We start from the raw sequence: 27748 nt of genomic DNA on the forward strand, positions 1-27748 counted from the left end.
AAAATTAGATGTTATGGTAAAATTCATAAAATTCATTTTCATATTCATAAAATCAATTATGCATTGTTCTTTGGAATCTTTTAGTTGTTTTCATTACTCTTATAAGAATACAATGTTGATTTATTCGCTTAATACGATATAATTTGGGTGACTTCGTTAGATTTGTTTAACGCGTATCACACTCAAACTCAACTTCAAATTGTGGCAATTACATTTTGTACTGTACATGTGTACTGTACTGTATTTTATAGATCACGTGATATATAAGAATATATAGGTATTTAACGCTCGGATCGTGTAACAATTAAAGTAAATTGGATTTAACGTATTAAATAATGAAATAATACATGTGGGTTGATTGACAATATTCAAGAGTTTCATTAAGATCAAGTCATTTAAAAGTAATAGCATAATATACATTATTTATACCTCTATCATCAATTTACAATCTACAAACAAAGTCAAACTTAAAAATTCAAATTAAAAAAAAAAGAACTGGATTTAGATTTCGCTTCAATTAATCATTCTTTTTCTGTTCAAGTTATCCATTAAACTCAAATTTGACGATTTGACTTCATTGGAATATATGAATATCTAATTAACGAATACCAATTTCATTCAATTGATAAGATTAGATTCTCATAAATACATTTAGAGGTTTAGATAATCATACATTTAAATTATCTCGGTAAGCCGAATTCATACTTTAAAATCAAATTGACCGTGATTTTATCTATTATCATTATTGATATACATATGATTAAAGGCTGAGCTGTTCTTGAATACTTAGTATAGATCATCTATTCACTTTTGTTAATCTCCAGCCATACCCAATACACATTAAATATCCTTCCTAATGCCTGATAAGATGCATCCCGGTGTTCTACATCGACGATTTCTGAATGATCTTTCAACTTCATTATTTAGCTTTGTTCTACCTTTGTTACCGACAAGTGAAGAATTAAATGTCAAAGAGGAGTAAGTGATCTTCAAATCATCTCTTCAAGAGTGCGATATTGTTAAAGTCATCAAAAGATGCTAACATCAATTTCTCATTTACAGGGTCCGTGGCTTGATTGAAAAATTGATCAAAACTCTCGAACCGTCTGCTCGGTTGTTAAGTTTCGGAAGTAGTTGTAATTCATTTGGTTTACGAAATTCAGGTATGTAACATTATTCTCTTTATTACTACATGTATTCTAACAAAATCAAATTGAGGATGAGCTGACGAGAAGTGAATTTTCAGATATGGATCTGGTAGTATTGATTGATGATCCAAATGCAACTATTGAACCTGGAAATTTTGTCGAATCAATGGCTTCTTTACTTGAACGTGTAAGTCATTTCAATCATACATTTTACTGTATATCGGTGGAGCTAATGAATACGCGTGTTGATCAGGAAACAAATTTCAATGTTAAACCTTTACCAAGAGCTAGAATTCCAATTTTGAAATTAGAATTAGCCCCTTCACCTGCTCTCCCCTTTGGTAAGTTTACTTATCATGATTTGTTAAATTGAATTTCAATAGCAGATAGACAGAGAAACGCTAAGATGTTTATTCGTCATAGGTATTGCATGTGATATTGGGATTGAGAATAGATTAGCTATTGAAAATACTAGATTACTTCTAACTTATGCTACGATTGATCCAGCCAGAGTGAGAACTTTAGTCCTGTTCCGTAAGTCTCATTCTTCTCGTTCTGTCAGTGACTTCACGTTTTTTCTGCAGAATTTGCTGATTTGTATGTCATGTCGCTTTTAGTCAAAGTATGGTCCAAGCGACGTAGAATCAATTCACCATATCGAGGGACGTTATCATCTTGTAAGCATCGGTACATTAAATCACAAAAGAAACTTATATTGATTGATTTGACTACTTGGTCCAGATGGATTCACACTCATGGTTCTATATTACCTCGTTCACGTGAAACAACCACCGGTGTTACCTAACTTGCAACGTATCATGCCTATGAGACCTATGGAAGAGGAAGAAGTAATGCTTGAGGGTAGAAATGTGTATTTCTTCGATGATGTGGAGACCTTAAGGAGGGAGTGGAGTTCAGTGAACTTCGAAAGTGTTGGAGAATTGTGAGTAACAGCTATACTCTTTGACATACTGCTAGAAAGTACATAATTGATGGAAATCTCTCTATCAGGCTCATCGATTTCTTCCGATTCTTCTCACATGATTTCCAATTCAATAATTCCGTCTTATCATTAAGAGCTGGTCAACTGACCAAAGAGAGTAAAGGTTGGGTCAATGATGTGAGTAAATTGCAACAGCCTGTCGTAATGACATCAAATGCTGATTTGTTCCCAATAGATTGATGTCGGGGGTTTGAACGAAATGGCTAGGGACCGGAATAGACTTTGTATCGAGGTAAGCTGACGCAAAGAAGGGCTTTTTGAGCACACGCTAAAATACTCTGTAGGATCCATTCGAAGTATCATATAATGTGGCTCGTACCGTCACCAAAGATGGCTTATACACAGTACGTATATCTAGGACTGCTGTAAAATACTCTTAGCTAACGCACGATACTTGATATTCAGATAAGGGGAGAATTCATGAGAGCCACACGAGTCAGTCTAGACCTAAGTCTCCGTCGTAGCTATCAGGCTCTGCTAATGCGTTTTCCGTGCAGATACTCACACAGCGCCCTGATCGAGCTGTCCTGGCTCTCGCCGAATTGTGCAGAGAGCGCGACGATGACCTTCATCGAGCTCCAAGATCCGCCTCTCCTGCTCCTCGAGCCTTGTCAGCGACTCGAGGCAATTTCAATAATCCACACGTGAACAATGGGTTCCGAAGTCACTCGCAAGTACCATTCGACCGCTTCGGTCAAGGAGGCATGCTTGATGCTCCGGGTGGCAGAAGGGGCCAATCTAATGAAGATGATTTCCCTGAATATTCTGCTCAAGATCTATGGCTTCAATCTCAAGGGTCGAATCTTGGTGGAGTCGGTGGACTAGGCTTAGGATTTGATGATCTTGGATTGAGCGAAAGAGGTGGAAGAGGTAGAGATACAGTATCTAGAGGTTTGGAGACCCCTGGCGGGGCATATAGGGGTGCCCCTACCTCGAGAAGATCTGCTTCAGCATATGAAGGTGGAAATGGACCTACATCAGGGACGATCAGTGCTCCTTTATCCCCTCATAGACTTTATGCTCAACTGGAACTAGGTAAAGGACTTCAACCTTCCCCTTCGAACACCTCGACGACTGCTTGGCCTGGCTATGACCCCAGATTACATTCAAGTCCCGGCATGCCAATGGATAGAATATCAGGACCTGGCCCATCACGGATATCGACATCTCAGAGTCAAGGAGGGCATTCCAGATCGCCTATATCAGCTCCTCCGGCGACCACGGCAAATGGAAGGTCTCAAGGATTACAATTAGGCGGAATTCCAGGTGATGACTCTCAATCTGGTTCACCTTTACCAGCTTTCAAACCCTTCGACTCTGCAGCTACCCCGACAACGTTGATACCTCCTCCACCTGGTTCGGTCAAATCTTCTATTAAGCCTCCACCTTCGGTAAGACACTCACAAGCGAGCAAAAAGCCTTCAACAACCCTTGGGAAGGAATCACAAGCTAGCTTTATCTCTCCTTCTACACTACTGTCCCCAGCCAACGATACCACCCCACTTCCCTCATCCGGAGTAGATAGTCTGACTACTTCTTTTGGACAAATGGGTGTAGTGAACCCTCCTCCGCCCACTAAAAGTATAGGTGGGGATGGGCCTAAAATCGTTGGAGATGGAAAGAGTAAAGAACAGTTAGATAATCCCGATCCAGGCGCTCAATAGGTCAAGGCGGAAAAAAAGTCATGCTAAACCTAGATGATTGGATAATTGCAAAAACACCCCAAAGCAAAGCAAGGATACTCTTTCATAAGTACCCTCAGTAAGATCGTGAAGCATATAAACATTTTATCTCAAATTTTCAAATCAACCAAATTTAAGTACAAAAACAAACTTTCAATGAACATAATTTAAATTGCATTAATCCTTAAAATATCTATTCATTCAGACCAAAATCAAAGTTTCGCATCAGTTCATAGCATGTCTCTTCATTCTTGATAAAGTATATAAATATATCTACATTGTATGCATACAAACGATTTTTGAAGTTGGTTCAACAAAAATGTATAATATTAATAGTATTTACAATATATGATATTCATACTTGAAACGCAAGACGCGCGCGCGCGTTTTGATATTGGATTGACGTGATCTGACCAACACTGATCGCGTCATCATTTCAACATTGATCGATTATACCATTATTTACAAATAAGATATAGATAATGTTCTTCGCGATGAACGAATTGTATCAAATATTATAAATTATTCCGATTCGATAGTATAGAATATGAAAGATATATACAACCAAATAAAATGTCAAAACCTCATCTTACTCCTTTAAAACAGAATTCTTCATTATCTTCAATTTCATCAGATGAACCAATACTTATTGAATCAAATTCAAAAGCTGGACCTTCAAATTATATGAATTCAATTAAAAATTCAAAAAGTGTTCTTTCAAAAAACGTTAAAAATCATTTAAATAAATCAAAATCTTTAGTTACTTTAAGTGATGAAGATGAAGAAGAAGATGATGAACCAATTTTTATAGGATCAACAATGAATAAATTAATTGAAAAATATAAATTAAAATCATCTAATATTAATTCAAATTCAACTAAATCAAATTCAAGATCAATTTCAAAATCAAAATCAAAATCAAAATCACCTTCTATAAATCTTAATTTTGAAAATCAAAAATCTGATAAATCTCTTTCTAACGAATCGATCCCTAAAAATTCGAAAGAAAAATCAAAAGTAAAAATCAAAATAAAAACAAAAAATGAATCAACATCATTACCATTACCACTTTTACCTGATTTAGGATCACTTATTCCTTTACCTGTACCAGAATGGTTAGGTAAAACTTCAATTTTATTAAAATTAAATAATTGTGCAATATGTAAAGTAAGATTTAAAAAAACTGATTCAGGTGCTGCAAGATGGGTAAGTTCTTGATTTTTTATCATCATCATCATCATCAATACTATTTTCTCAATCTTCTATATCGTTTTTTTTTTTCTTCAAGCTCAACTTTGGAAAAAACCTTTTTTTTTTTAGAGACATATGTCAATTTGTAGACCACCTTTATTTAGACCACCTAATTCTCCTCCAAATTTAAAAATATTAATTGATAAAGCATTAAGACAACAATCTAAATCATCTGAACCAACTTCTTTATTAGATTTACATGTTAGAAAATCAAATTTAATTGAAATTGAAAATATTATAACACCTACAAAAGGAAATGTAAATAAAAATTTAACATTAGGTTTAAAAAATTTAACATCTGTTAAAGCTATTAATGAAAGAGATGAAAATTGGGAACAAGAAATAAAAATTAGATTAAAAGAATTTATTGGTGATTCTTCACCACCACCACCATCACCACATTTTGAAGAAGAAGAAGAATTTATTAATTCATCAATACCTACTACTAAATCCGATTTAGATATTTCACCTTTAAGTAAATCAAATAAATTAAATCAACAAGAAGAAGAAGATATTGATTTTAATTTACCTTCTACTCAAACTTTAGGAGAATCTACTTTAGCTCAAATATATTCAAAACCAAAACCAAAACCATCAAAAAGTAATTCACCTTCAATATTAGGTTCACCATCTAAATCACCTATTACTCCTACTTCAAATTCACCAGAAAGTCAATTAATTTCAATTCAATCTGAAGAATCAGATTTACCTTTACCTCCACCTTCTCAAAAACGATCTAGATCAATCTCTCAACGTTCTGACTACGAATTCAATAGTAGTGGTGATGATGATGAAGGTTTGTTGTCGGATGAACTGGATATGATAGGAATAAAAAAGAAACCCTTTCGAAGATGGGGAGATTCGCGAGTCGATGGGAATTTCTCCGGAATCAAAGATGAATCGACAATTTCAAACCCACTTGGATGGGGAGGAGAAGGTATACCATTCGAAAGAGGTAATTGGACAAGAGGTTTCGTATGAACCCATCATAACATTGAGAGATTCACCTTCAACTTCGTCATGTACGCCGCAGCTGTCGAGGCACAATACGCCTTCGAAGAAGGTCACTCCTGAATCAATACATTCTACAACTCCTCAAGCTAGATCTCGTCGAAATGAACATTCAGTTACACCAACACCTGTAGCCATACTCGATCGAGTAGTGTACGATGTATCCTCGAGCTCGCCTGAAGTTGACATGATAGATGATCAATGGGGTGACGAAGCTGTGATTTCATGGGAAGGGGTGAATCAAAATGTGATGCAAGATGAAGAGATTATATCTGTATCTTCTGTTGCTCCGTCTGAAGTGGGTTTGGAAGAAGATGAAGAAGAATGGGGAAGAGATGCGTATCTTGAATGGGCATGGAATGAAAATGATCAAAATCAAGATCGTGAAGCACTTTACTCTATGGAAAGTGATACGAGTGAAGACCATAAATCAGAGAAGTCTGGTTCTAACGAGGAAGACGAAGATCAGGTTGAGAATTCGATTCAACTTATTGAGAGGGGTATGCCAGATTATTCTTCATGGGAATTAAAGAAACTTCAAGTAAGTTGAATTTTTTACCTTTTTCTTTTTGATCCAAAAGTGATTATCAAGCTTATTAAAAATAGCTTGATGCTGATACTGATAAATGATTTTTGATTTTATCAGAAATTAATCATTTCATATGGATATAGAACTTCTAATGATTATGATTCTTTAATTAAAATAGCTATAGATTGTTGGAAAGCTTTAAATCCTTTATCTCCTATTTTACAAAAGGAAAAGGAGAAGGGAAAATCAATAAAAACAAAAAAGAGGATTGAAAGAGATTCAAGTATTAGTTCAGCAGATATTCCACTTTCAAAAGTGAAAATTAATAAAAATCAAAAAGGTAAATCAAAAGAATCTGCTTTGGTTATTTTAGATACTCAAGATAAATCTACACATTCAAAAAGAAAAGATAAATTAAAAGAAAGTGGAAATTCTAAAGAAATGATAAAAAATAAAATAACTTTAGAAGATTTGAATAAAATATTTTATAAATTAATAATGGATGATAAAGAATTATGGTTAAGAATATTACGATATGAAGTGAGTTTTTAGGTCTTTTTTTAAGAAAAATGGATTTGATAAGTTGATGAGATATTGTTTTTTTTTTTTGTAAATAGCCAATAAATTTTGATGAATTAATAAGTAAATCAATAGCTAATGGAATTGATAAACAAAGAAAAACTTGGAAAAAGGATTTAAAGAAATACCTTGATATGCAAGTGAGTTATTGATTAATTGGCGAATACAAAAGAGAAAAGGAAAAATGCTGATTCCATTGTCTGATGATTAGAGTATCTCATTCTTTACTGAAGATCCTACTGGACAAAGAAGACGACATTGAGAGTTCTATGGTCGAAAGGCTGTAATTGATCATCTTATCTCGTTAAATATCCTAATGAAGCTTATTTGCCGACTATACTCCTGAAGTTAATGCTTGAATCAAAATACTATATTCATTCCATAATTTGCTACCGAGTCATAAATAACACCATCGATCGGAATTGTAAAATGATTGTACAATTGACAAAAAATGCATATATATCATAACACAAAGTCACATTGATTTTATAATCAAATTATAAAATGACATCTTACAAAATAATATTGATTTTATACCATTATCTTTTTGTTTGAATTGATTATTACCTCGTTAATCTTATAACAGGTTCACCATATCCTCTAGGTCTTGCACCTTTTTGCCAAATTGTAGGAGTTGTACAAATAAAATGAATTTCCCAATTTCCAATTTTTGTTTGATTATTTTTATTATTATTTAAAATATTATTTAAATTTTGTTTTTTTTTTAATCTTCTTTTAATTAAATTTCTTTCTTCTTTTCTAAATTTTCTTTCAATTCTAGGTAAATATAATTCTTCCATTTCTTTTTCTTTTTCTTCTTCTTCACTATCATTACTTAAATTATTAAATTCATTATATTGTTCAAAATCTGATTCTTCATCTGAAAATTCTTCTGCATTTCTATATCCATTAATTTGTGTAATAGGTTCAATTGAATTTTGTAAAATTCTTTTATTATTTAAACTTGAAACTAAAATAATTTTAATTCCTCTTGGTTGAAAAAATCCAACTGACCAAGAAGCTAATAAAGAATGAATTATTTCATTTAAAATTGGTTCTTTTTTATTATTTTTAAATTTTAATCCTTTTAAATAAGTAGTAGTAGTAGTAGAAGTAGAAGAATTTAATGAATTATTATAATTTTTTTTAATGGCTTCTTTTGATAAATCATTTATAAATTTTGACCTAAATTAGATTAATATGTGATTAATACCATTAATATATATCTTCAATCAAACAAGTATATAAAATTGTCATTTTCAAACTCACCAATCTTCTTCATTAACATCATGACTTATTAATTCAGGTGGTAAATGTAATTGATGTGGATAATTTAAACTTGAACAATGTAATGAAAAAGCATCGAATTGATCATATCGAAAATATGTATCTGATTTAGCAGGTGGTCTATCGAAACATGCTGGTCTATTTTTCAAAAATATAAAAAAATAAAGAATCAATAATGCATATTCATATCGAATTGCTCACAATCATTTTTTCGGTTTAATAGGATTCCAACCTCCTCTAAATCCAATATCTTCATATCCTCTCGGATCATCTATTTCACTTTTTGGAGAAATTAAATAATAATTCATCCAACCAACGTACTGATCTGGTCTACCTGTTCCATTTGAACTTCTACTACTACTTGATATTGATCCATTTCCCATTGCATTTCCATTTGTACTACTATTACCATACATTCCTGATGAAAGTGGCATTTGCTGATTTTGTCCATTTGGAATTCCTGCTACATTATTTGTTAAAGGTATTTGAGCAGGTAAATCAGGTTGAATACCACCTGGAATATTCGGTTGTGGATTTGTAGAGACTAATGGTCTACCCCATCCATCCCATCCTATTAACGGAAATTGAAATTAGCTAAATGTCATCAACGTAACAAATTCCGGTAAGACGGTAAGACGGTATTATCATAAAGTAAAAATGATAAAAGAGGTGAGAATTCGTCTTTACCTTCTGGTAAGTCAGGTGGTACTGTACCATTATGTTCAGGAAGTAGAAATTATAATCAGCTTGATTATATGAATAATGATCAAATAATCATCACTTACACATCCTTCCATATTGATCGAATCCTTCTTGACCTGGTCTAGCGATGAAAGGTAATCCGAATGGCATGGGTGGTAAAGCAGAAGGATCAGGTGGTCGATATGGTTGACTGAATTGAGGCGAATATTATCGTCAGCTCCCTTTTTTTTCTACATTTACCATTTTGGTATTTGAGCATCATGGCAGACACAGATAGAAGAGGAGCAAGAGGGGTTTGTCATGGTCATTCAGACCCATTGGGATTGAAGAACATTTAATGAGAGAACCGTTGAAAACGAAAATATAAATATGAATACAATCGATGCATACCTTGAACCAACACCACCTGGACCAGCGAAATCTATTCATCATGTTCCCAAAAAAGCCAAATGACAGAGAAACAATTAATTCATATTTTAAGAAAATCATTCATTCAAAAACCTTGCGTACCTCTTCCTAACATATCTCTACCAAATCTACCAGGCATGGAATTATAATATCCCATACCAGGTTGACCTGGAACGACTCCAGGTATAGGTGTTGCCATTGGTAATGACATACCCATTGGCATACCCATACCCATCATTGGCATTCCCATTGCTCCCATTCCCATTCCCATACCTCCCATTCCCATACCCATACCTCCCATTCCCATCATCGGTGGACCGAACATTGGTGGCCTTTGAGCAATTAATGGTGGTGGTCTAGGATATAAAGCTGGTGCGATTGGTGGATATGGTGGTCTACTATTATGGTATAAATACAAGATGACGATACAAGGTAATCAGAATACGTATAAGAAGTATATAGAATACAAAATACAAATATAAGAATAATTTAACAAAGGAGTACGATGTATATTGAAAAGTTACAGGTATGTGATCGAGTCGAGGTAGGTTTGAGTATGATGTAAAAGGCAATAGGTCAGTGCGTCAGTTTATTTTTTCACTTATCTCTATGCGTAGAACTGTGTGTATCAGGTTGGTTGAAAGGATGATCCCTTACACGTTGGGAAACCAAAGGAATATCCGTTTTCAACGCAATTGACGAAACGGAAAAGGGATAGATGATGAGGAGTTTCAGAAGTAGACTTGTTAAATTACCCCAATCCGAAAAGAAATGACGAAATGATGTAAAAATCAAGTTGAGACAAGCTTACCCCATACCACCCATTCCCATTCCCATTCCCATTCCCATACCACTTCCAGGAGCACCACCTTGTCCATTATTGAACTTATTCGCATATCGTTCTTTCGAATTTTGCTCAATCACCGTAGGAGCAGGTGGATATGCATACCTTTATTATTGGGTCAGCTTGCACTGTTTCAACTTTACCAAGTAATATCAAATAGACTGACCTTTCAGATTTTGGAGGAGGTACAACTCCACCAACATGTCTATACGGATTTCCTTTCGATTCATCTTTAGCAGCTTCTTTCGCAAGTCTCTTAGCTTCTTTCTTTTCCTTTTTCTCACGTTTCTTTCTATGTTCTTCAGATTCAATCATAGGTAAAACTTCTCCTTGACCTGTATCAAGTTCTAATCCTTTTGTAACTCCTGTATGATCCCTCATTTTAGCATGTAAATGTTCGTTTCCTTTTGAATCTCGATCTAATTGAGCAGATAGTGTAACAATTGTTTTCGCTTTCCCCCCTGATGGAGTTACCATAGGTTCAGGTGCATATGTTGTTGGAGGTGATAATTGAGTACGAGTTCCCATTACTGACATTGGTGGTAAAGTTGGATCAACGTCCCTTACAACACCAGTATGATCTCTTAATCTCGCATGTAAATGTTCATTCCCTTGAGAGTCCCTATCAAGCTGAGCAGAATAAGTTACGACTGTCTTTGCACCATGAACGGGTGAGACAGAGGTTGGAAGAGGTACGTAAGTAGTTTGAGCGTAAGTCGTAGGTGATAATGGATGTGACCCCATAACACTGGCCGGAGGCATAGTAGGATCAACCTCCTTGACCACACCTGTATAATCCCTCAATCTAGCGTGAAGATGCTCATTACCTTGCGAATCTCGATCAAGCTGAGCTGAGTATGTAACAATGGTCTTTGGACCTTGAGGAGAAGGCGTCATTCTAGCTTGTGGTAAAACTCGATAAGACTTCTTGATCGAATGAGGAGGAGTAGATTGAATGAGTGCTTCATAGTCGACTAAAACATGACAATGATCGTTAGCAGCTTTCGTAAAACTGTAAGGGCAACGAATTGAGTTGCTCCACACTCGGGAACATTGGTGGTGCACTTACCCATTGGTATAGGTCTGATTCCCCCTTTGGTACCGCTTCGTCTCCCGGGACTAGGTGTCAAAGCGGCACTTCTAGCACCTCCTATTCCTTTGGTCGTTGCCCCTCCCATAGTGGTTGCCGCCGTATCGACTTCTACGTTATTGCCCGATTCATCGGGGACATAAAACTTTTCTACAGTTGTAGTCTCGATCAATTTCATTGGTTTCTTCTCTCCACTTCCTCCTGAGCATCTCAAGAAATCTGGTAATTTCATCGGGGTAGCTGGCAACGCAGGTGAAGGTACTGTCAAAGCTGGAGCTGCAGGAGGTTTACTTGATTTTGTAGATTTAGGTAAAGATGGAGGAGGAGGAGGGGTTTCAACGTTTTCGACAAACGGATTATCGATTGAGATTACTTGAGGCGTTTTCGGTGGACTAGGTGGTCTCTTCTTAGTGGTAGTTGTTGTTGTAGTAGTTATAACTTTTGTCTCTTCTACCACTTCATCCTCTGGTGGTTCTTCAATAACGGTAGGAGCTCTAGATTTGACCGATTTAGCAGGTGCTAACGATCGAATTGAAGGCGCCTTCGGACTTGGAGCGATCAATGTCGGAGCTTTCGGCGTAGGAGGAATCTCAGTGGGGACGACTAGAGGTGTGGCCTTGACAGGCTCTTCGACGTCAATCTCTTCCGTCTCAACTATCTCTGCTGGAACGGGAGCAGGGGGTTGAAGAATTATAGGCGGAGCAGCAGGAGCTGGTTGAGGGATGGTTACGTTTACAATTACTTCCGGATGATGATGTGATGATCTTGATTTATGAGATGGAGCAGGTGAGCTAGGAGGTGGCGCGTCTTTGGCTGAAGGCGGTTTCACAGAAGGTGTAGGAGTTGGTATGACAGTAGGAGGTTTGATTGTTGGTGCCTTTGTAGAAGGTGGTGCTGGAGTAGGTGTAACAGTAGGAATAATTGATTTAGTTTTTTTACTTGTATGTACAGATAGGTGTGAAGGATCTTTAGGTTTCGAAATTGAAATTGAAGGTGTTATTGTATTTTTTTCCGAAACTACAATTTGTTCTGCTGGAATTTCTTTAACTTCTTTGATTTCTACAATATCAGTTGTAGTTTCTTTTACATTTCCATCTGAATCTACTGATCTAGCATAATGAGAATGATGATGATGATGTTCATGATCGTGATGATGATGTTGACTCGGTTGTCCATCTCCTCCCTCTTCTGCAGGTTCTGAAGCTGAAGGAGCTTTCGTTGTATTTACTTCTGTAATCGGATTATCCGTGTTCTTCTTTTTCTTTGCCATTCTGACTAAGTATACGATGACAAAGGAATCTAAGTCCCAAATCACTCGATGGTCTGGTTATGGGTTGCCAGGTTACCCAATTGTGGTGACGAACTATTTCGTCGAGAGAGAACAATGGAGTGAGGTGATTATATGTAAATAATAAACAGTAGATATTCTTCAAGTAGACGTCCTTTGTATAACTTGGAGATAAGAAGGTCGATACCTCTACGGGAGTCAGGTGTGAGAGCTTCTTAAAATGTGTCCGCTTATCGAGAACAGGGGAGAGACGAATAGTATAATATAAAGCTATAAATAATTTAGCATAATATTACAGACATAATGAGTGTAATCAACGTATTGACCGGATTCGGCGTGTTTTCAGCGAATTGTAAAATGAGTCTCATCATTCAACGTTACTTTCAGTAAGGGTTACTTTTAGTCAGAATAATAAGGATGAGGGGTCCTTTGGTTGAAGGTGGAGTAACTCAGCTAGGACCACACTTCTTACTGGAACCACTTTGCGACCGTGACTTCCATGACTGCATATCTTATCTTTAGTACTCAAAGAAGTCCTTTTCCATCAAAGTAAAGTCTTGCAGATTTAGTGTGTCGTGAAGTTGTGAGATACCCCATTGCTCTCTTGATCAGTACTCCATCTACACTCAAGGCGATCGGCGTGGATTTGTGTGAGTATACGTTGCTGACGTCGTTCATTGACTACTCGTTCTGTTTCAGAAATGTTAATCGGTACGATTGTGTCAATAATGGAAATGAGCAAAGTATTCAATACCTACTCATCGTTTCTGGCGTAACATCAATCTCACCATTTAAGCATGATTTCAATCTTTTTAAAAGGATTTCCAACGGATATTCCGTTTAATTGGGGGATTTGTATGGTGGTGCCACATTCACCATGCGGATTTATCGGCACGGCTACCCTTTTGATCTCTATCCCTACGAGTACCTGGGATAACATTTGCCGTTTGATCATTCACTCTCTTGTACATTTCGCATCCTTAATCATTCGCTTCATCTTTATAATAAATCAAATTATCGCTTGTTTAGCGTATCACAATTTGGTAAAAATGCTTTCTCGACAACCATTCGTAAGTATCGGCTAGTCTCTTTTCCCTCCTTCGAATTGCGGGATTTCAAGTGATTTCTCATCGATGCTGATTAATTTTATGTTATCTCATTTGAATAGGCTCAAAATCTCCTTAGACCTCTTTCTAAACCTTCTTCTTCTTTTTCCAAATCTTCCACTTTACCTCGATTGACCTTTTTACAATCTAGAGGTTTAGCTACATCTTCAGATCCTTATGATGTCGTTGTAATTGGTGGTGGACCTGGTGGTTATGTAGCTGCTATCAAAGCCGCTCAATTGGGTTTCAAGGTGAGTTCACATCTTCTTAGACAATAGTCGAGAGTTATTTGAAGGAATGAATGCAATGGAAGACAAGAGTATTTCGGAGGACAGGATTCACTCAATGAAACCAAGTAGAAAGATTGTTTGATGAATAAAGAAAGCAGGTGGCAAGAGGATTGATTATCATAATATCTGGTGGTTCACGAATAGCAGCAATGAAGATCATTGCAGTTTTATTTGAGGGCGAGAAGAGCATATCGATGTGCTGGACAAAGTTTGCGATGCTGACAAGAATGTCTACTCTCCCAGACCGCTTGTATTGAAAAAAGAGGATCGTTAGGTGGAACATGTTTGAACGTCGGATGTATCCCATCTAAGGCTATGTAAGTGCTCTCAGGTAGAATCGATGGAACGACGGTCTGATACGGCTGTTGACATTCAATCCTCTTGCAGGTTGAACAACTCCCACATCTATCACCAAACACAACATGACTTGAAAAACAGAGGTATCGATGTTACCGATGTTAAACTCAACTTGCCAAAGATGTTGGCAGCCAAATCAGCTTCTGTCAAAGCTCTTACCGGTGGTATCGAGACTTACTTGTTCAAGAAAAACGGTGTAGATTATATCAAAGGAGAAGCTTCTTTCGCATCACCATCAAAAATCAACGTCAACTTGTTAGAAGGTGGCGAAACTCAAGTAGAAGCTAAGAATGTAATTATCGCTACTGGATCGGAAGTTACTCCTTTCCCGGGTATAGAAATTGACGAGGAGAGAATCGTTTCAAGTACAGGTGCTTTAGAGTTGAAAGAGGTCCCAAAAAAGGTGAGCCGACAACTCTGATGTGGTTTGCTGCATGTTCTTCAATATCGGAAGCTGATGAATCGGTGATTACTTAGATGGTAGTCATCGGTGGTGGTATCATCGGTCTTGAATTAGGTTCAGTTTGGTCTAGATTAGGTGCTGAAGTTACCGTTGTTGAATACCTTGGTGCAGTTGGTGCTGGTATGGATGCAGAAGTTGGTAAACAATTCCAAAAGATCCTTCAAAAGCAAGGGTTCAAATTCAAGCTCAACACTAAAGTCATCAGTGGTGAACGAAATGGAGATAAAGTTACTCTCAAAGTTGATGCTGCTAAAGGTGGTAAAGAGGAGACTGTGAGTCGTTAATTCATTGAATCAGCAATGATTTGATGCAAAACTAGGTCACGAGACTGATTAAAGCCGAATCTTGATAGCTCGAAGCCGATGTCGTACTTGTCTCTATTGGTCGAAGACCAGTCACCAAGGGACTCAACCTTGAAGCTATTGGCGTAGAGACTGATAAGAGAGGACGAATTGTCATTGACGATCAATTCAACACTTCCGCTAAGGGTGTCAAGTGTATCGGAGATGTCACTTTCGGTCCTATGCTTGCCCATAAGGCAGAGGAAGAAGGTGAGTATCTCATCTAGTTGAGGAGGAGGAAGGGTTGATTTTAACTAATTTGGATTTCCCCAACAATAGGTATTGCTGCCGTTGAAATAATTAAATCAGGTCATGGACACGTAAACTATGATGCAATTCCTTCAGTAGTTTATACTCATCCTGAAGTAGCATGGGTAGGCAAAAATGAAGAAGAATTAAAATCAGAAGGTATTTCATATAAAATTGGTAAATATCCTTTTGCAGCAAATTCAAGAGCAAAAACAAATCAAGATTCAGATGGTTTCGTTAAATTTATTGTTGAAAAAGAAACAGATCAAGTTTTAGGTGTACATATAATTGGACCAAATGCAGGTGAAATGATTGCATCTGCTGTTTTAGCATTAGAATATAAAGCATCTGCAGAAGATATTGCAAGAACTTGTCATGCTCATCCTACTTTATCTGAAGCTTTTAAAGAAGCTGCTTTAGCTTCTTATGATAAACCAATTAACTTTTAAATGAAGAATATAGGATAAATAATAGGATAATTTGATATCAAGTAATAGTAATTTATTATCCATATTTTTACATGCAATTGATATTGATATACAAAATTAAAATCAATCTTTTTCTTCCCTTTGTGTATGTGGTAAATAATTTCAAAGATGATAAAAAAACAAAAAGAACAATCCAAAATTTATTATACATATGGGTTAATAATATTCTTTACAGATTTAGGTCATTTCCTTTAATTTGAAGGTTTAAAATCAAGTTGACTAACAATAAGTGGCCAAACTAAAAAAATTAATTTTTAGATAAAAATCATAATCATAAGTTAAAGTTTCTTTCAAAAATCAAATTTTATTGTAAAACAACTTACCTTCTTCAAATCCAACATGTTTTCCATTTCTAATTTGAGTCCAAATTGAAGACATTGTTTCTGATTTTTTAATTTCACTCCAATTTTTTAAGAAAAAATTAATTTGTAATTTACGTACATCTTCATAAGTTGAACTAAATTTACTAAAAACTTCTAATGGAACATTCTTAAAAGTTAATTGATTTAAAATATGTTGAAATGATCTTAATTTTAATGAAGGTAAATCTAATTTATCAGATAATCTATAAATTGCTTTTGATGAAATTGGTCTTGGTCCAATTTTACATACTTCTTCTTCTTCATCATCATCATCATCATCATTATCAAATATACCTCTTGTATATGACGTTGAAGGTGGTGGAGGTGAATTTATACCATGTTCTAACATCCATTTATGTATCCATTCTTTTCTACTTTTAGGTATATCTTGATCACCACTTGTACCAATCACAGTATTTGTACTTGTCGTTGAACCTCTCTGAGAAGTTTGATATTCGAATGATGAAGTCAATGGTGCGAAATAAATCGTATCTGTGTAAATCTAAAATTCATTTTTAATAAAACGTCATCAGCTGCATGTATTGTGTCCTAATGAAACGCCCACTTACCCAATATAACAAAGCCCACCAAGTACTCCAAGCTGCATCTCTAATGACTACTCTGGTCTTTTTGGGACCAGGTATTGATTCAGAACCTCTTTTGCCGACTTTAGAACTAATCTCAGATTTACTATTACTTGCAGCTATACTTGATGTTTTCTTATGAGTTGATGCCGATTTAGCTTGTGATTTTGATGAATTTCCAACGTCTTCCGATTCTATTGTAATATTCCCAACTTCTACAGAATTATCCTTGTCATCTTTACCAGTATTTGTACCGCTATTTCCTATCTCGGAAGAAGTGACAGATGTATCAGTTTCCGATTGATCTTCTCTAATATTTGGTCTTTCGACCTCATTTGAACTTCTTCGAATATCAAACGAATTCCTACTTGTAGTTGTGGTAAGATGTAACTCTTGATCAGCTGCTGAACCTTTATTACTTCTACTTGAAGAAGCTGCATCGATATAACCTTCTTGGGATTCATTAAATTCGTCATCAATATCCGAATCTGATAATATGGAAATGTCGTCGTCGGAGTCATCCTGCCATGTGACTTTAGTAGTCAGCTATTTTTCCTGGCGATATATCAAGAATATGATGGAGTTTAGATGGGTCGATCAATCGCACTTACATCCTCATAATCTTCTTCGACTTCTTTGAACCCGCCATGAAACATAGCTTGGAAATATTCATATCTTCGCAATAATTTCTTGTTGGCGTATATACGTCTTGGAGGAGATCCCCCTTTTCTAGAAGGAATAATAAATTCTACATCGGAATATACTAATTATTACACTAAGTCAGACACATATTTCTCTCAATTCCTCAAGGAAGCAAAATGTACTTACAAGGATCATCTAACATTGATCCAACACTATTGACTAATTCTTTAGGTACAACTCTTTTTACACCCCCAGCTGCACATGTACCACCTGCTACACCACCAGAACTACCATCTAAATTTGACCAAGCACTAAGTCCACCTCCACTACTTCCTAATCCTGTTCCATTAATTTTTCCTAAATTAGAAGAAGAAGGTTGAACTCCTAATCCTAACCAAATTCCAGCAGGTGGTTGAGGTTGAGCTTGAATAGTACAAATAATCATAAAACTATCACTTTGAATTACTTGAGGATTTTGAAATAATAAATCTCTTTTAGCAAAAGCTTGCCAACCCCAATTTGCAGTTTTAACTGCAAAAGTATGATCTGATGCATCTTTTGAAGCTAATGCATCTGTTGAATTATGTGTTCGTGATGAAGAACTTCCAGATGATCTTGAAATTTCAATATTTGATGAAGGAATAGGACGAACTTCAAATTTAAACCACCATAATCCTTTTCTAGTCCATTTATTCTGAATTGATGATTCTCTTTCTTGTGCTGTAGGCTTTTCAAGCGGTATGAATTATTAGTAGATTTTTATAAAAGGGAGATTATCCGGTAATATAGATATGTCGACTTACAACACAAGATAGATACAGACTGACGTGATCACCCGTAGTCTGAGTCGAAGTACCTGCATTAGGATACCATAATACTTCCCAAAGATTGTCTGCGTCTCCAAATATAGCAGATTTAATACATTTCCTAATATCGTGTCAAGCAATGAGCTTCAACCTTTAATGATGATGAAAGCTGAGACTGGGGACATACGATTTTTGATCACCCCTCGTACTGTCATACATAGCTTTCAAACCCGTTAATCTCCATTCAAGGCTTATTGAAGTCGTTTCCGCAAACTCATGATTCTGTGATGTTGTTGTAGTGGTGGTTGAGGACGAAGACCCAGGAGGAACAGCTTGGACTGGATCAAGTGCGTCAGATCAGTGATATAATTATAGAGATCATCAATGCGCTCAAATCAGTATACATGATTACTCACCTTGAGCATGATCTCCTGATGAGTATGGGGGTGGAATGCTTGTCATCGCGTCTATTCAAATCTGTCTACTCTGTCGGACAGCAGAATTGATGCGAGTGGTCTTAGTTCAAGGCAAGCGAAGGACTTGAAATGAAATAAGTGACAGAGCATGACATACCGGGATGGTTGTGGCGTCATAGCCGGATAAAATTAATCATGATAAAATAAGATTGAGGCACAGATGTTTTCAGATAAAATTGTATACTATGCATAAATGCCCAATATGAATGTATGTCTATATATCCTCTCTAACGTATCCTCAATTGAGTCAAAGCCTAAATGCCGACTCTACAATTATCCAAAGCGAAAATCAATATATCTTCTGCACCAGTAGTTTCTAATTCATCCATTACCTTTGCCATTTCTTTACGTTCAACCATTGAAGATACAGCTACCCAACCTTCAGTTTCTAATGGTGAAACTGTGGCAGCTCTTCTTCCAGGTGTGATAGTTAAAGCTTTATCTAGATTTTTCCTTTCGATGTTATACGATGCGTAGACGTATTTTTTAGCTGCTAATACACCTGCTACTCTAGATTTAATCAATGTGATTAATGATTTCAATTCAGGTGTTAAAGTTTGATGAGGTTCTTTAGATGTGATTAAGACTGCTTCCGATTTCATAAGTGTGTGAATTGCGTGAAGACCCGCTGCTCGCATTGTATCTCCGGATTCTGTAAACGGAACGAAAGATTGTCAGTGAAACACTCATTTCAACGCTCGAAGTCAAGAAGACTGTACATAACTTAATAATGAGATGGACTCACCAACTAAATCAACGATACCATCTGCCATACCCAATGCACAAGCAGCTTCAACACTTCCACCAACATATTCCACTTTTGTACTTTTTCCAGTTTTAGAATCTATACCTGATTTACCGTTGAAAAGTTCCGCAGCTAAAACTTCGAAAGAAGTAGCAATTCGACCTCCTGATAAACCTTCTACAGTCTGAATTGGTCCAGTAACGGGAACTTGAACTTGTAATGAACATTTACCAAAACCTAATTGTAATAATTCGGTTATATTATCGGCATGAGTTGATTCTGCTATAACGTCTTGACCTGTGATTCCTAATGCTACTGAACCGAGAGCTACGAATCGAGGAATATCTGCCGCTGGCAGGAATACTCTGTGGGTCAGATAGAGAGTCAGCGGTATTAGACATGCAGATGTCAGGCGGGGGAGACATTATGAGTATTGGGTAGGCAAGTCGTCTTCAAACCTGAAGTTGACCAGCTCAACACACGTGCTCAAGATTTGAGCGATCACTTGACACCAGCGGAATCTACATGGCTCAAGGCGGAGAGGAGAATGATTGCTCAGACCATCCGAATGAGCTGATGAATTGCGCACTTACAAAGCGATAGGGTGATTTTGAACCAAAGCTACATCCAGTCTATGAGCCCTGTTATATTTAATATCTGCTCCAGCTAAAATTTCTAATGTCTTTTCCATCAATCTACCTTTTTTTGGGACGGCAAATAATAATCTATCCTTTAACGAGTCAACCAATAAAGACATTGTTGATTCTGCTCCGAATGATGATTTTGATGCTCGACCACCCATTGACGAAGGTTCGGCTGGAGATGGGGAAGAAGTAGGAGGAATGGTTGATTGAGCTGACATATTTGCGAATTACCGCTTTTTCTTAGTGATTAATATGTGGGCAGATGGGTAGAGAAGTGAATGACAGCAGATATACTGCTTTTTTGAGTGTACTATGACAGGTAATTTGGTATATTTTCAGAAGGTCAACAAATAAATATGTTGAAAATGATTCATGACGTCTGGATTTTTTGATGAAAATACCAAACCATTTCATCGATTCAACATTTATTCAGGGTTTAAAGAAGCCGACGAAATAGGTGCGTCAGATGACCGCTGGAATAGATAGGCATACGCAATTTTGAGCATGTGACCACGTGATTAATGATTATAAAGCTTATGTTTAACGCGTTTTAGCGTTCTTTGTTTGATTGGAAAAACGTAACTGAAACTACAAACGATGATCATCCTTAAATAAGCAGATACGTAACAATAATTTCATCTAACATCAAAATAATATGGACACATGACACTCACCCACTGAAGTGTAGTCCTAGTATACAGTTTCAAAGGGGACGGAACTCTTGTTGAAATTTCGACACCCCAGTCTCAGCAAATCCAATTCCACTCGCTCATCTTCGCGGGATACGGTCAAGCAACCGATATACGAGGCCCGTATATAACACTCCTAATTTGCGAGCTTCAACTCTCGGGTACGCTCACTGACCCGCTTCATCAAGACAATACTATTCTGGTAAGAAGTCCGACTGGACGACTCTACGGACATGAATGAGACAAAGCCAATTCCGCAAGCCACAGTTGAGGAGGATGTGATAGATACAAGTAAGTGCAGCAAATTGACCTTCATGATCTTATGAGAAGCATTGACCATATCAGCCAGAATATCGCATGGCTGGCGAGTCATTGATAGCAACGGATGAAGCCAATGTACCTGCGAAAATGTCTATCCAAGATCCTTCAAGCTCCCCATCCAAGCCATCTCGTTTTACCTCATCACCGAGTAAATCAAATATTTCGCCGTCTCTACAATCTCCAATACCCTCACACGGAATCGTAGACCTTTCCTCTCCCGCACCATCACCTTCTAAGCGAGTCTCGGCTTCACCCTCATTGACTTCTTCCAGACCTGCACCAGCATCGCCTGCATCATCAAGACCACCTTCAGCCCTATTTGACCCTTCTTCTTCATCTTTTGGTCGAGATAGATCAACCTCTACATCCTCCAGAGGAGGTAGGCGAGTTTCAAACTCATCAGCTGTATCAATTTCCAATTCTAGAAAACCAAGACCTGGTTCAAGGGCTTCAAGTAAACCAAGACCAAAATCAACTTTAGGCATAAATATTATTTTACCTGAATCAAATACACCTTCTTCAACGGGTAAAGAACCTGAATCTAGACAAAGTCAAAATTCAATACCTGAAAATATTAGTGAACCTTCTGCTGAAATTTCACAATCTCATTTAGCACAATTATCAGATTTTTTTCAAATGGTATTACCTGAAGTTACAATTCGCGATTTTGCATTTGATTTAAATGATGAAAGATTTCATGGTAGAGGAGTTATAGAAGAAGGGGATACTAATGATTCAGGTGGCTACAAATGGCTTAGAGGAAAAGATGATTATGGAGAATCTTCAACAAATGGTAGTGGATGGGGAGGATTTGGATTTTTAGGTGGATGGAGAAATAAACCTATTATATTTACAGGTGATGAAGATGGAAGACCTACATTCGATGATGAAGATTCTGATGAAGGTGATTTTGAACCAGCTCAACAAGAAGTAGAAGAATATTATTCATCACCTGCACAAAGTGATAGTGGAGAAACATTTGGATATTCATATAACATCTTGGAACCTTTACCGGAGAATATAGAACCTAAAGGTTATTATAGAGCTGCGTATCCTTTTGAAGCTCTTAGTTCAAGTGAGATGACTCTTGAAGAAGGTGATTTGATAAGCTTGAGTGGAAGAGGAAATGGAGATCCAGGTTGGGTAATAGCTAGAAGGGTTAGAGTCTTGGCTGGGAAAATAGCTGGGATAGATGAGGTAGTGGGATTGGTTCCGGAGAGTTATCTGGAAAGAGTTGAAGTCATTGAAGATTGAGACGATGGACATGGAAAACATTTCTCTAGCAGCGTAGGAAGCGTTGATGAAGCTTTTATCCAAATACCACGGATATATACCTGAGAGGCCAATAAGAAAATCCATACATCCTTATTTTGTATCTTAGCATAAAACACTGCATGTATGTAACAAGTGACTTTTCTCTTAATAGTGCCAAACCGAGATTGGCAATCCAAAGAAAGCTTTCGCCCCATCCATTGCCTCCTACTCAATTTCGCCCCGTTTGCCTTCTACCCTTCTTTCCGCTCTTGCTTCCCTATTTCTTTTCGTGCAGTCAACGGGGTACGCATAGGTCACTCATTAATCAATCTTACGATCTAGACTTCCTCTGCTGCTTTGCTTCCCTTTTTGCTACCATTGCCTCAAGTTTAACTTTCCATTGAAGTTGATACATATACTGTATCATGCTTGTATGTTCAGGTGAAGGTTGACAACACGAATGATGATTGGAAAAACACTTCGGAATCACAGGATAGGATAGAGATGGCAAGCCATGCATGGCTCTTTGATCAGCAATATCATCTTCAATGATATCGGTATGTAATTGATCAATTTGATTCTCGAGAGGATCTTGATACGCCCATTGGATTTGTGGAACATGATAGTCAGGAGAGTAGTTCGAGCGTACGTTCTGAGCATATTGATATTGTATTCTAGAACTGAATTTTTGAGGATAAGAGGATACGATACAAGGATAAAAAGGTTGTTGTTCAACATGACTCATTGGCATAGTGTATTGAGTTAAATCACCGTAAGTATTGATTGTACTGATATCACAATTGCCATTCACGTTGTTTACAGTATGATCATACCCAGAGTGATGAAGAGTTGAGTGGTCTAATCTTGAATAATCTGTGGAAAGTTCAGCTGATTTATCATTTTGATGGACTTCATGGTCATTTTCTGAATCATCAGGCAGATCTTCATCACTCAGGACGCCATTAATATCCGCCAGTGTGGTAGTATGTCTTCTTAAGATACCCGGTGAAATGGTGAAATGAGCATCCTCGGCATATTCCTCGGGGTCGTATTCATGAAGATCACTTAGTGATCGGGTTCGTCGGAGAGTTCGACTTTTCTTTTGCAGACTATCGTTCTCAAAAACATTTGCGTATTCTGACTCGGGAGATTCCACTAAATTAGTATCTATATGCACGGATCAGAAAACCATCACAATCTACAACGGCACAGGTTATAGAGTGTACTTACCACCTGAATCTGAATTCTCAGATTGAGAAAATGAGCTGCAAGTAGACTGAAGTGGCATGATGTACGTTGAATCTTCAGTAAGATATTCAGATATATGATATAGTGATAAGTGCTGGGGACTTTTTGGTCCACCCTCGTACAATATATAGCTAGTATCACGAGAAGTGTTCAGCCTTTTTGCAATTTATTTCCTTTGATGGATTTGGAGTCGGAATCTTTATTGGTCAAATATGACGCAAGATGTTTCATCACATTATGGTGTAAACTTGTAGTGCTTTAACCGTTCCCTTCAGCTATTGCACATCCACCTTTTTCTTATCCTTTCTTTTGAGCTTGTAAGACCTCCTCATGAATGTCGTTCAGACTACGAAAGGAAAAATGGATTTTTATACTGTTCTTCTCAAGACCGTCCTCATTCTTTCAACGCGTAAGCGTCATCCATTCCTCAATAATCCGACCCCTATGCCGTTGTTCTTGACTTCAATATTTGGTACTCATCGACAAACCTCATGTACTAAGCGGATCATAAGGACCAACTGTACGGTACATACTTCTTCTCGAATTGCCACGGATAGTTGAGCACTGTAGATTGCAGGCGTTTGTGTTGCCACATGCTGATATTCTCCCATCGCTGATGGGATTGCGACGCCGACTGTATTGCGTGTAACAGTCTGCGTCAAACCAATGTGAGTTTACGAATTCAATGTATGACCTATACTTAATCCATTTTCGGCTTACTTTGTGTTCTGACTTCCCATTTCAGCTTCTATGCTCTGATTTTAACAACTATACAGCATCCAGCATGTCTTTTCAAATTAAATGTATTGCCGGGCTAACCGAGGGTCGGAGTCATATGGAAAGCGGTCTCATATTCCATCGATACCTCTCCAAATCTCGAGAAAGTACAAGAGGTGAAACCGACAAAGAGAACACCGAAGGTTGGAACGAAAGTCTATCAGCCTCTTCCTCCTCACCCGCATCCGTCGACAAATTATCCCAACCACAACCCGATATAGTTGTCATCACTGAACACATCAAATCAGGCTACCTCTGGGATTTCTGGCTAGGTAATCACTCAAAGTATGGACAAGTTGTGCTGAAACTCGTATCTACATGGGATTATCCTTGTATGAGAGAGGGATATTGGGAATATATTGCTCCAGAAGATATTTTAGGTGAAGCTGTGAACGAAGAACGATTTTATACCGGACCTCTTATAGATCTGCAAGGCAATACGATTCCAACTTTTTACGGAACCTACCTTTCGTCTGACGGGGAAAATTATTGTGCAATCCTGCTCGAATACGCTGGTCACGCTATTGGTCCGGGTCTCGTACAATTGGATGAGGAATGGAGGTGAGCTCTCAGATTCAACCTTGAAGCAAGTTTCAACTCACCCTATCAATGTTATCGTAGAAACAATTTATACGAAGCATATCAGAAAATTCACTTACGTGGCGTATCTCACGGAGACACAAGCTCTCGGCACGTTCTGATTGACGACCAACACCGAATTCGACTAGTCGGATTCAGGAAATCAGCTCCAATAACTTTGACGGATGGGGCCGATGTACTACTCATGATGTACGAAGCCATAGACGTCAGAGTGCAGATAGGGAACGAGAAGCCTTCAGTCGCTCAACTGTGAGTACTCATTGATCAACACTACCGAAATCATACCACACGACTCCTCGTAGACCATTTACTGATGTCAATAATGTATTCTCGTAGTCACACACTTCCAGCAATCTACTATGATCAGGTAACTGACCGCGATGAATTCATCAAGTCAATTCAACCATGCTCTACTAAGGAATTCGTTCTACCTGACTATGTTGCAAAGCACGACCAATGGTTGAAAGATCAAGGCTTATTCACACCTGACCTCGACTCTGATGATTATCTTTCCGACAGTACATGTTCGAGCTTGGATTCGGATGAAAAAGCGTACTACAAAGAACAGGAGGCTAAGTATGGGTCCGGCAGTGGAACCTGATTATTGTAGATACGAATTGCTTTAGTAGACCTCGGTGGTCACTATATTTCGTTGCCTCCATTTGCTAGGCCTTGTATATGTAATCTGCCCTGATTATCATGCTACAGAACATTTTGACCAAGTTCGGAGAGTCGTTGCAAGTACAAACCGAAGAAAAGTGCCACCTTCACATATTAACCCGTTTTCGCGTATGTACAGTAGCTTACCATCATTTTCTCTTTCCTTTTGGTATGTCTCTGATGAAAAATTCGGACACATCAGCCGGAATTGATGGCAGAGAGCGAAAGGAGGTTTGGATGCTAAATCTTAATAGACTACAGTTTGGGTCAATGTCTAACCCACACGGGTATTACGACTACCATTGGATCAAGTTTACCATGCGCGTATACAGCTTGCCGTTCTCTATATCAGCAATCTTTCGCCTGTCAAAGCAGCGAATTTCCTTACATGAAATAAATTTGCCTCAACAACATCATCTAGGGTCGACTCATGTCTTTCAAGATAGAATGTGCTCCCGGCTTAACCAGCGGTCGAAGCCATATGAAGTCCGGTATTGAATTTCAACGCAGTTGGCCTACATCACCTATCGCCACCGGAACACAAGTTGACCAAAATACCCCAACTGTCAACCATTCAGACGGACTTTTAAACCTGTCCACTTCCATTAGCGCAAAAATCGACATTCTGACTGTGACTAAGTACATGCGCCCGGGGTATCTTTGGGATTTTTGGCTAGGCGAACATTCAGAATACGGCAAGGTAGTACTGAAGCTGCTGGCTAGATGGGACTATCCATGCATGGATCCAGAGTATTGGGAATATGTAGATCCGGATGAAGTATTAGACGAAGCAGTGCGAGAAGAACAATTCTACAATGGACCACTCTTAGACTTACAAGGTGAAACAATACCAAGATTCTACGGAACATACCTTTCTAAAGATGGACAATTTCATTGTGCTATACTTTTGGAGTTTGCCGGTTATGCGATTGGACCTGGAATGGTCATACTAGACGAAGAGTGGAGGTGAGCTCTCATATCTCATCTATGACCTGGTCATTATACTGATATACCTCATAGAAACAAACTATACGAGGCATATTGGAAGATACACTCAAGAGGAGTAGGCCATGACGAGGTCTCTTCCCGTCATGTGTTGATTGATGAGCAATACAGAATTCGGCTGGTTGGTTTTCGAAGATCAGCAATGATCAACTTAGAAGACGAGGATGAAGTTTGGCAAATGATGTGCGAAGCTGTCATGGTCAGGCGACAAATTGGATTAGAGAAGAAATCGGAGGTATGTCTGTAAGTCTTTCAGACATCTGCCCCACTTTTAGAGGCACTTCATTTTGATGGCTAGATCTGATACCTTGATCTGGTCATGTAGCACAACTCTTCCCGAGGACTATTATGGTCAAATCAAGAATCGTGAGGCATTTATCGATTCGATTCAACCTATCGATCCCAAAGACTTTCAATATCCAGAATGGGCCAAGCAGCATAATCAACGGGTGAGGGATCGACTTATCAGTATCAGGCCAAATGATCCTGTTTCCGAGGAAGATTTTTCAGACAGCACCGGGGATGAGGCAGAACCTATTGGGTCGGAATGAAAACGTAGTAGGTAAGATTTGTCATGTGTTGGTATATGATGATTTTGAGGTTTGCTGTCATATCGCAGCTCACCGTTTGCTAAGACTTGTATATATGTATGATGATGTTATCAAACACGTTGAATGCATGCTTTAAACCTTTCATGATTTCGTCGTCTTCAAACTAGAATTGAGAAGTTCACGTAAACAGCGGGGCGGGGTCTCCGCTACATCAACATTGATGACCGAATCACCGAGATAACGATGCTAAAGTATTCAACATAGATGA

The 27748-nt window shown here is 37.6% G+C and overlaps 10 protein-coding genes across 10 annotated transcripts; 6 read left to right on the top strand and 4 right to left on the bottom strand.

Moving 5' to 3' along the window:
• Window positions 1-868: 868 nt before the first annotated feature.
• I206_101603 (uncharacterized protein) lies at window positions 869-3815 on the top strand (the record flags this gene model as incomplete). The annotated part of the gene is made up of 12 exons (XM_019158132.1): window positions 869-978; window positions 1063-1163; window positions 1247-1335; window positions 1402-1489; window positions 1572-1682; window positions 1766-1825; window positions 1890-2091; window positions 2160-2268; window positions 2327-2383; window positions 2436-2495; window positions 2557-2586; window positions 2649-3815. 12 exons carry the CDS (start codon window positions 869-871, stop codon window positions 3813-3815), a joined length of 2184 nt encoding a protein of 727 aa, XP_019008745.1.
• A 591-nt stretch (window positions 3816-4406) lies between these two features.
• I206_101604 (uncharacterized protein) lies at window positions 4407-7465 on the top strand (the record flags this gene model as incomplete). The annotated part of the gene is made up of 6 exons (XM_070202423.1): window positions 4407-5039; window positions 5154-6021; window positions 6086-6636; window positions 6742-7164; window positions 7242-7343; window positions 7415-7465. 6 exons carry the CDS (start codon window positions 4407-4409, stop codon window positions 7463-7465), a joined length of 2628 nt encoding a protein of 875 aa, XP_070058524.1.
• Window positions 7466-7766: 301 nt separating this feature from the next.
• On the bottom strand, window positions 7767-12804 carry I206_101605 (uncharacterized protein; the record flags this gene model as incomplete). Its single annotated transcript, XM_070202424.1, has 11 exons — window positions 7767-8388; window positions 8473-8628; window positions 8812-9061; window positions 9178-9198; window positions 9276-9382; window positions 9583-9613; window positions 9703-9995; window positions 10412-10549; window positions 10611-10809; window positions 11017-11418; window positions 11514-12804. 11 exons carry the CDS (start codon window positions 12802-12804, stop codon window positions 7767-7769), a joined length of 3510 nt encoding a protein of 1169 aa, XP_070058525.1.
• Window positions 12805-13871: 1067 nt separating this feature from the next.
• On the top strand, window positions 13872-16077 carry I206_101606 (dihydrolipoyl dehydrogenase; the record flags this gene model as incomplete). Its single annotated transcript, XM_019158129.1, has 7 exons — window positions 13872-13892; window positions 13991-14179; window positions 14462-14535; window positions 14606-14978; window positions 15053-15310; window positions 15391-15589; window positions 15659-16077. 7 exons carry the CDS (start codon window positions 13872-13874, stop codon window positions 16075-16077), a joined length of 1533 nt encoding a protein of 510 aa, XP_019008742.1.
• Window positions 16078-16307: 230 nt separating this feature from the next.
• I206_101607 (uncharacterized protein) lies at window positions 16308-18972 on the bottom strand (the record flags this gene model as incomplete). The annotated part of the gene is made up of 8 exons (XM_019158128.1): window positions 16308-16354; window positions 16440-16980; window positions 17048-17584; window positions 17674-17825; window positions 17891-18431; window positions 18508-18631; window positions 18698-18848; window positions 18927-18972. 8 exons carry the CDS (start codon window positions 18970-18972, stop codon window positions 16308-16310), a joined length of 2139 nt encoding a protein of 712 aa, XP_019008741.1.
• Window positions 18973-19240: 268 nt separating this feature from the next.
• Window positions 19241-20593, bottom strand: I206_101608 (ATP phosphoribosyltransferase; the record flags this gene model as incomplete). Its single annotated transcript, XM_019158127.1, has 3 exons — window positions 19241-19638; window positions 19732-20096; window positions 20325-20593. The coding sequence occupies 3 exons, from the start codon at window positions 20591-20593 to the stop codon at window positions 19241-19243; spliced, it is 1032 nt and encodes a 343-aa protein (XP_019008740.1).
• An 879-nt stretch (window positions 20594-21472) lies between these two features.
• I206_101609 (uncharacterized protein) lies at window positions 21473-22639 on the top strand (the record flags this gene model as incomplete). The annotated part of the gene is made up of 1 exon (XM_019158126.1): window positions 21473-22639. One exon carries the CDS (start codon window positions 21473-21475, stop codon window positions 22637-22639), a length of 1167 nt encoding a protein of 388 aa, XP_019008739.1.
• A 331-nt stretch (window positions 22640-22970) lies between these two features.
• Window positions 22971-23927, bottom strand: I206_101610 (uncharacterized protein; the record flags this gene model as incomplete). The annotated part of the gene is made up of 2 exons (XM_019158125.1): window positions 22971-23806; window positions 23870-23927. The coding sequence occupies 2 exons, from the start codon at window positions 23925-23927 to the stop codon at window positions 22971-22973; spliced, it is 894 nt and encodes a 297-aa protein (XP_019008738.1).
• A 744-nt stretch (window positions 23928-24671) lies between these two features.
• Window positions 24672-25865, top strand: I206_101611 (uncharacterized protein; the record flags this gene model as incomplete). Its single annotated transcript, XM_019158124.1, has 3 exons — window positions 24672-25225; window positions 25286-25513; window positions 25601-25865. The coding sequence occupies 3 exons, from the start codon at window positions 24672-24674 to the stop codon at window positions 25863-25865; spliced, it is 1047 nt and encodes a 348-aa protein (XP_019008737.1).
• A 489-nt stretch (window positions 25866-26354) lies between these two features.
• Window positions 26355-27480, top strand: I206_101612 (uncharacterized protein; the record flags this gene model as incomplete). Its single annotated transcript, XM_019158123.1, has 3 exons — window positions 26355-26890; window positions 26945-27172; window positions 27255-27480. The coding sequence occupies 3 exons, from the start codon at window positions 26355-26357 to the stop codon at window positions 27478-27480; spliced, it is 990 nt and encodes a 329-aa protein (XP_019008736.1).
• Between the last annotated feature and the right edge of the window lie 268 nt (window positions 27481-27748).

Source organism: Kwoniella pini, chromosome 2, assembly GCF_000512605.2.
Source record: "Kwoniella pini CBS 10737 chromosome 2, complete sequence".
Classification (NCBI taxonomy): Eukaryota; Fungi; Basidiomycota; class Tremellomycetes; order Tremellales; family Cryptococcaceae; genus Kwoniella; species Kwoniella pini.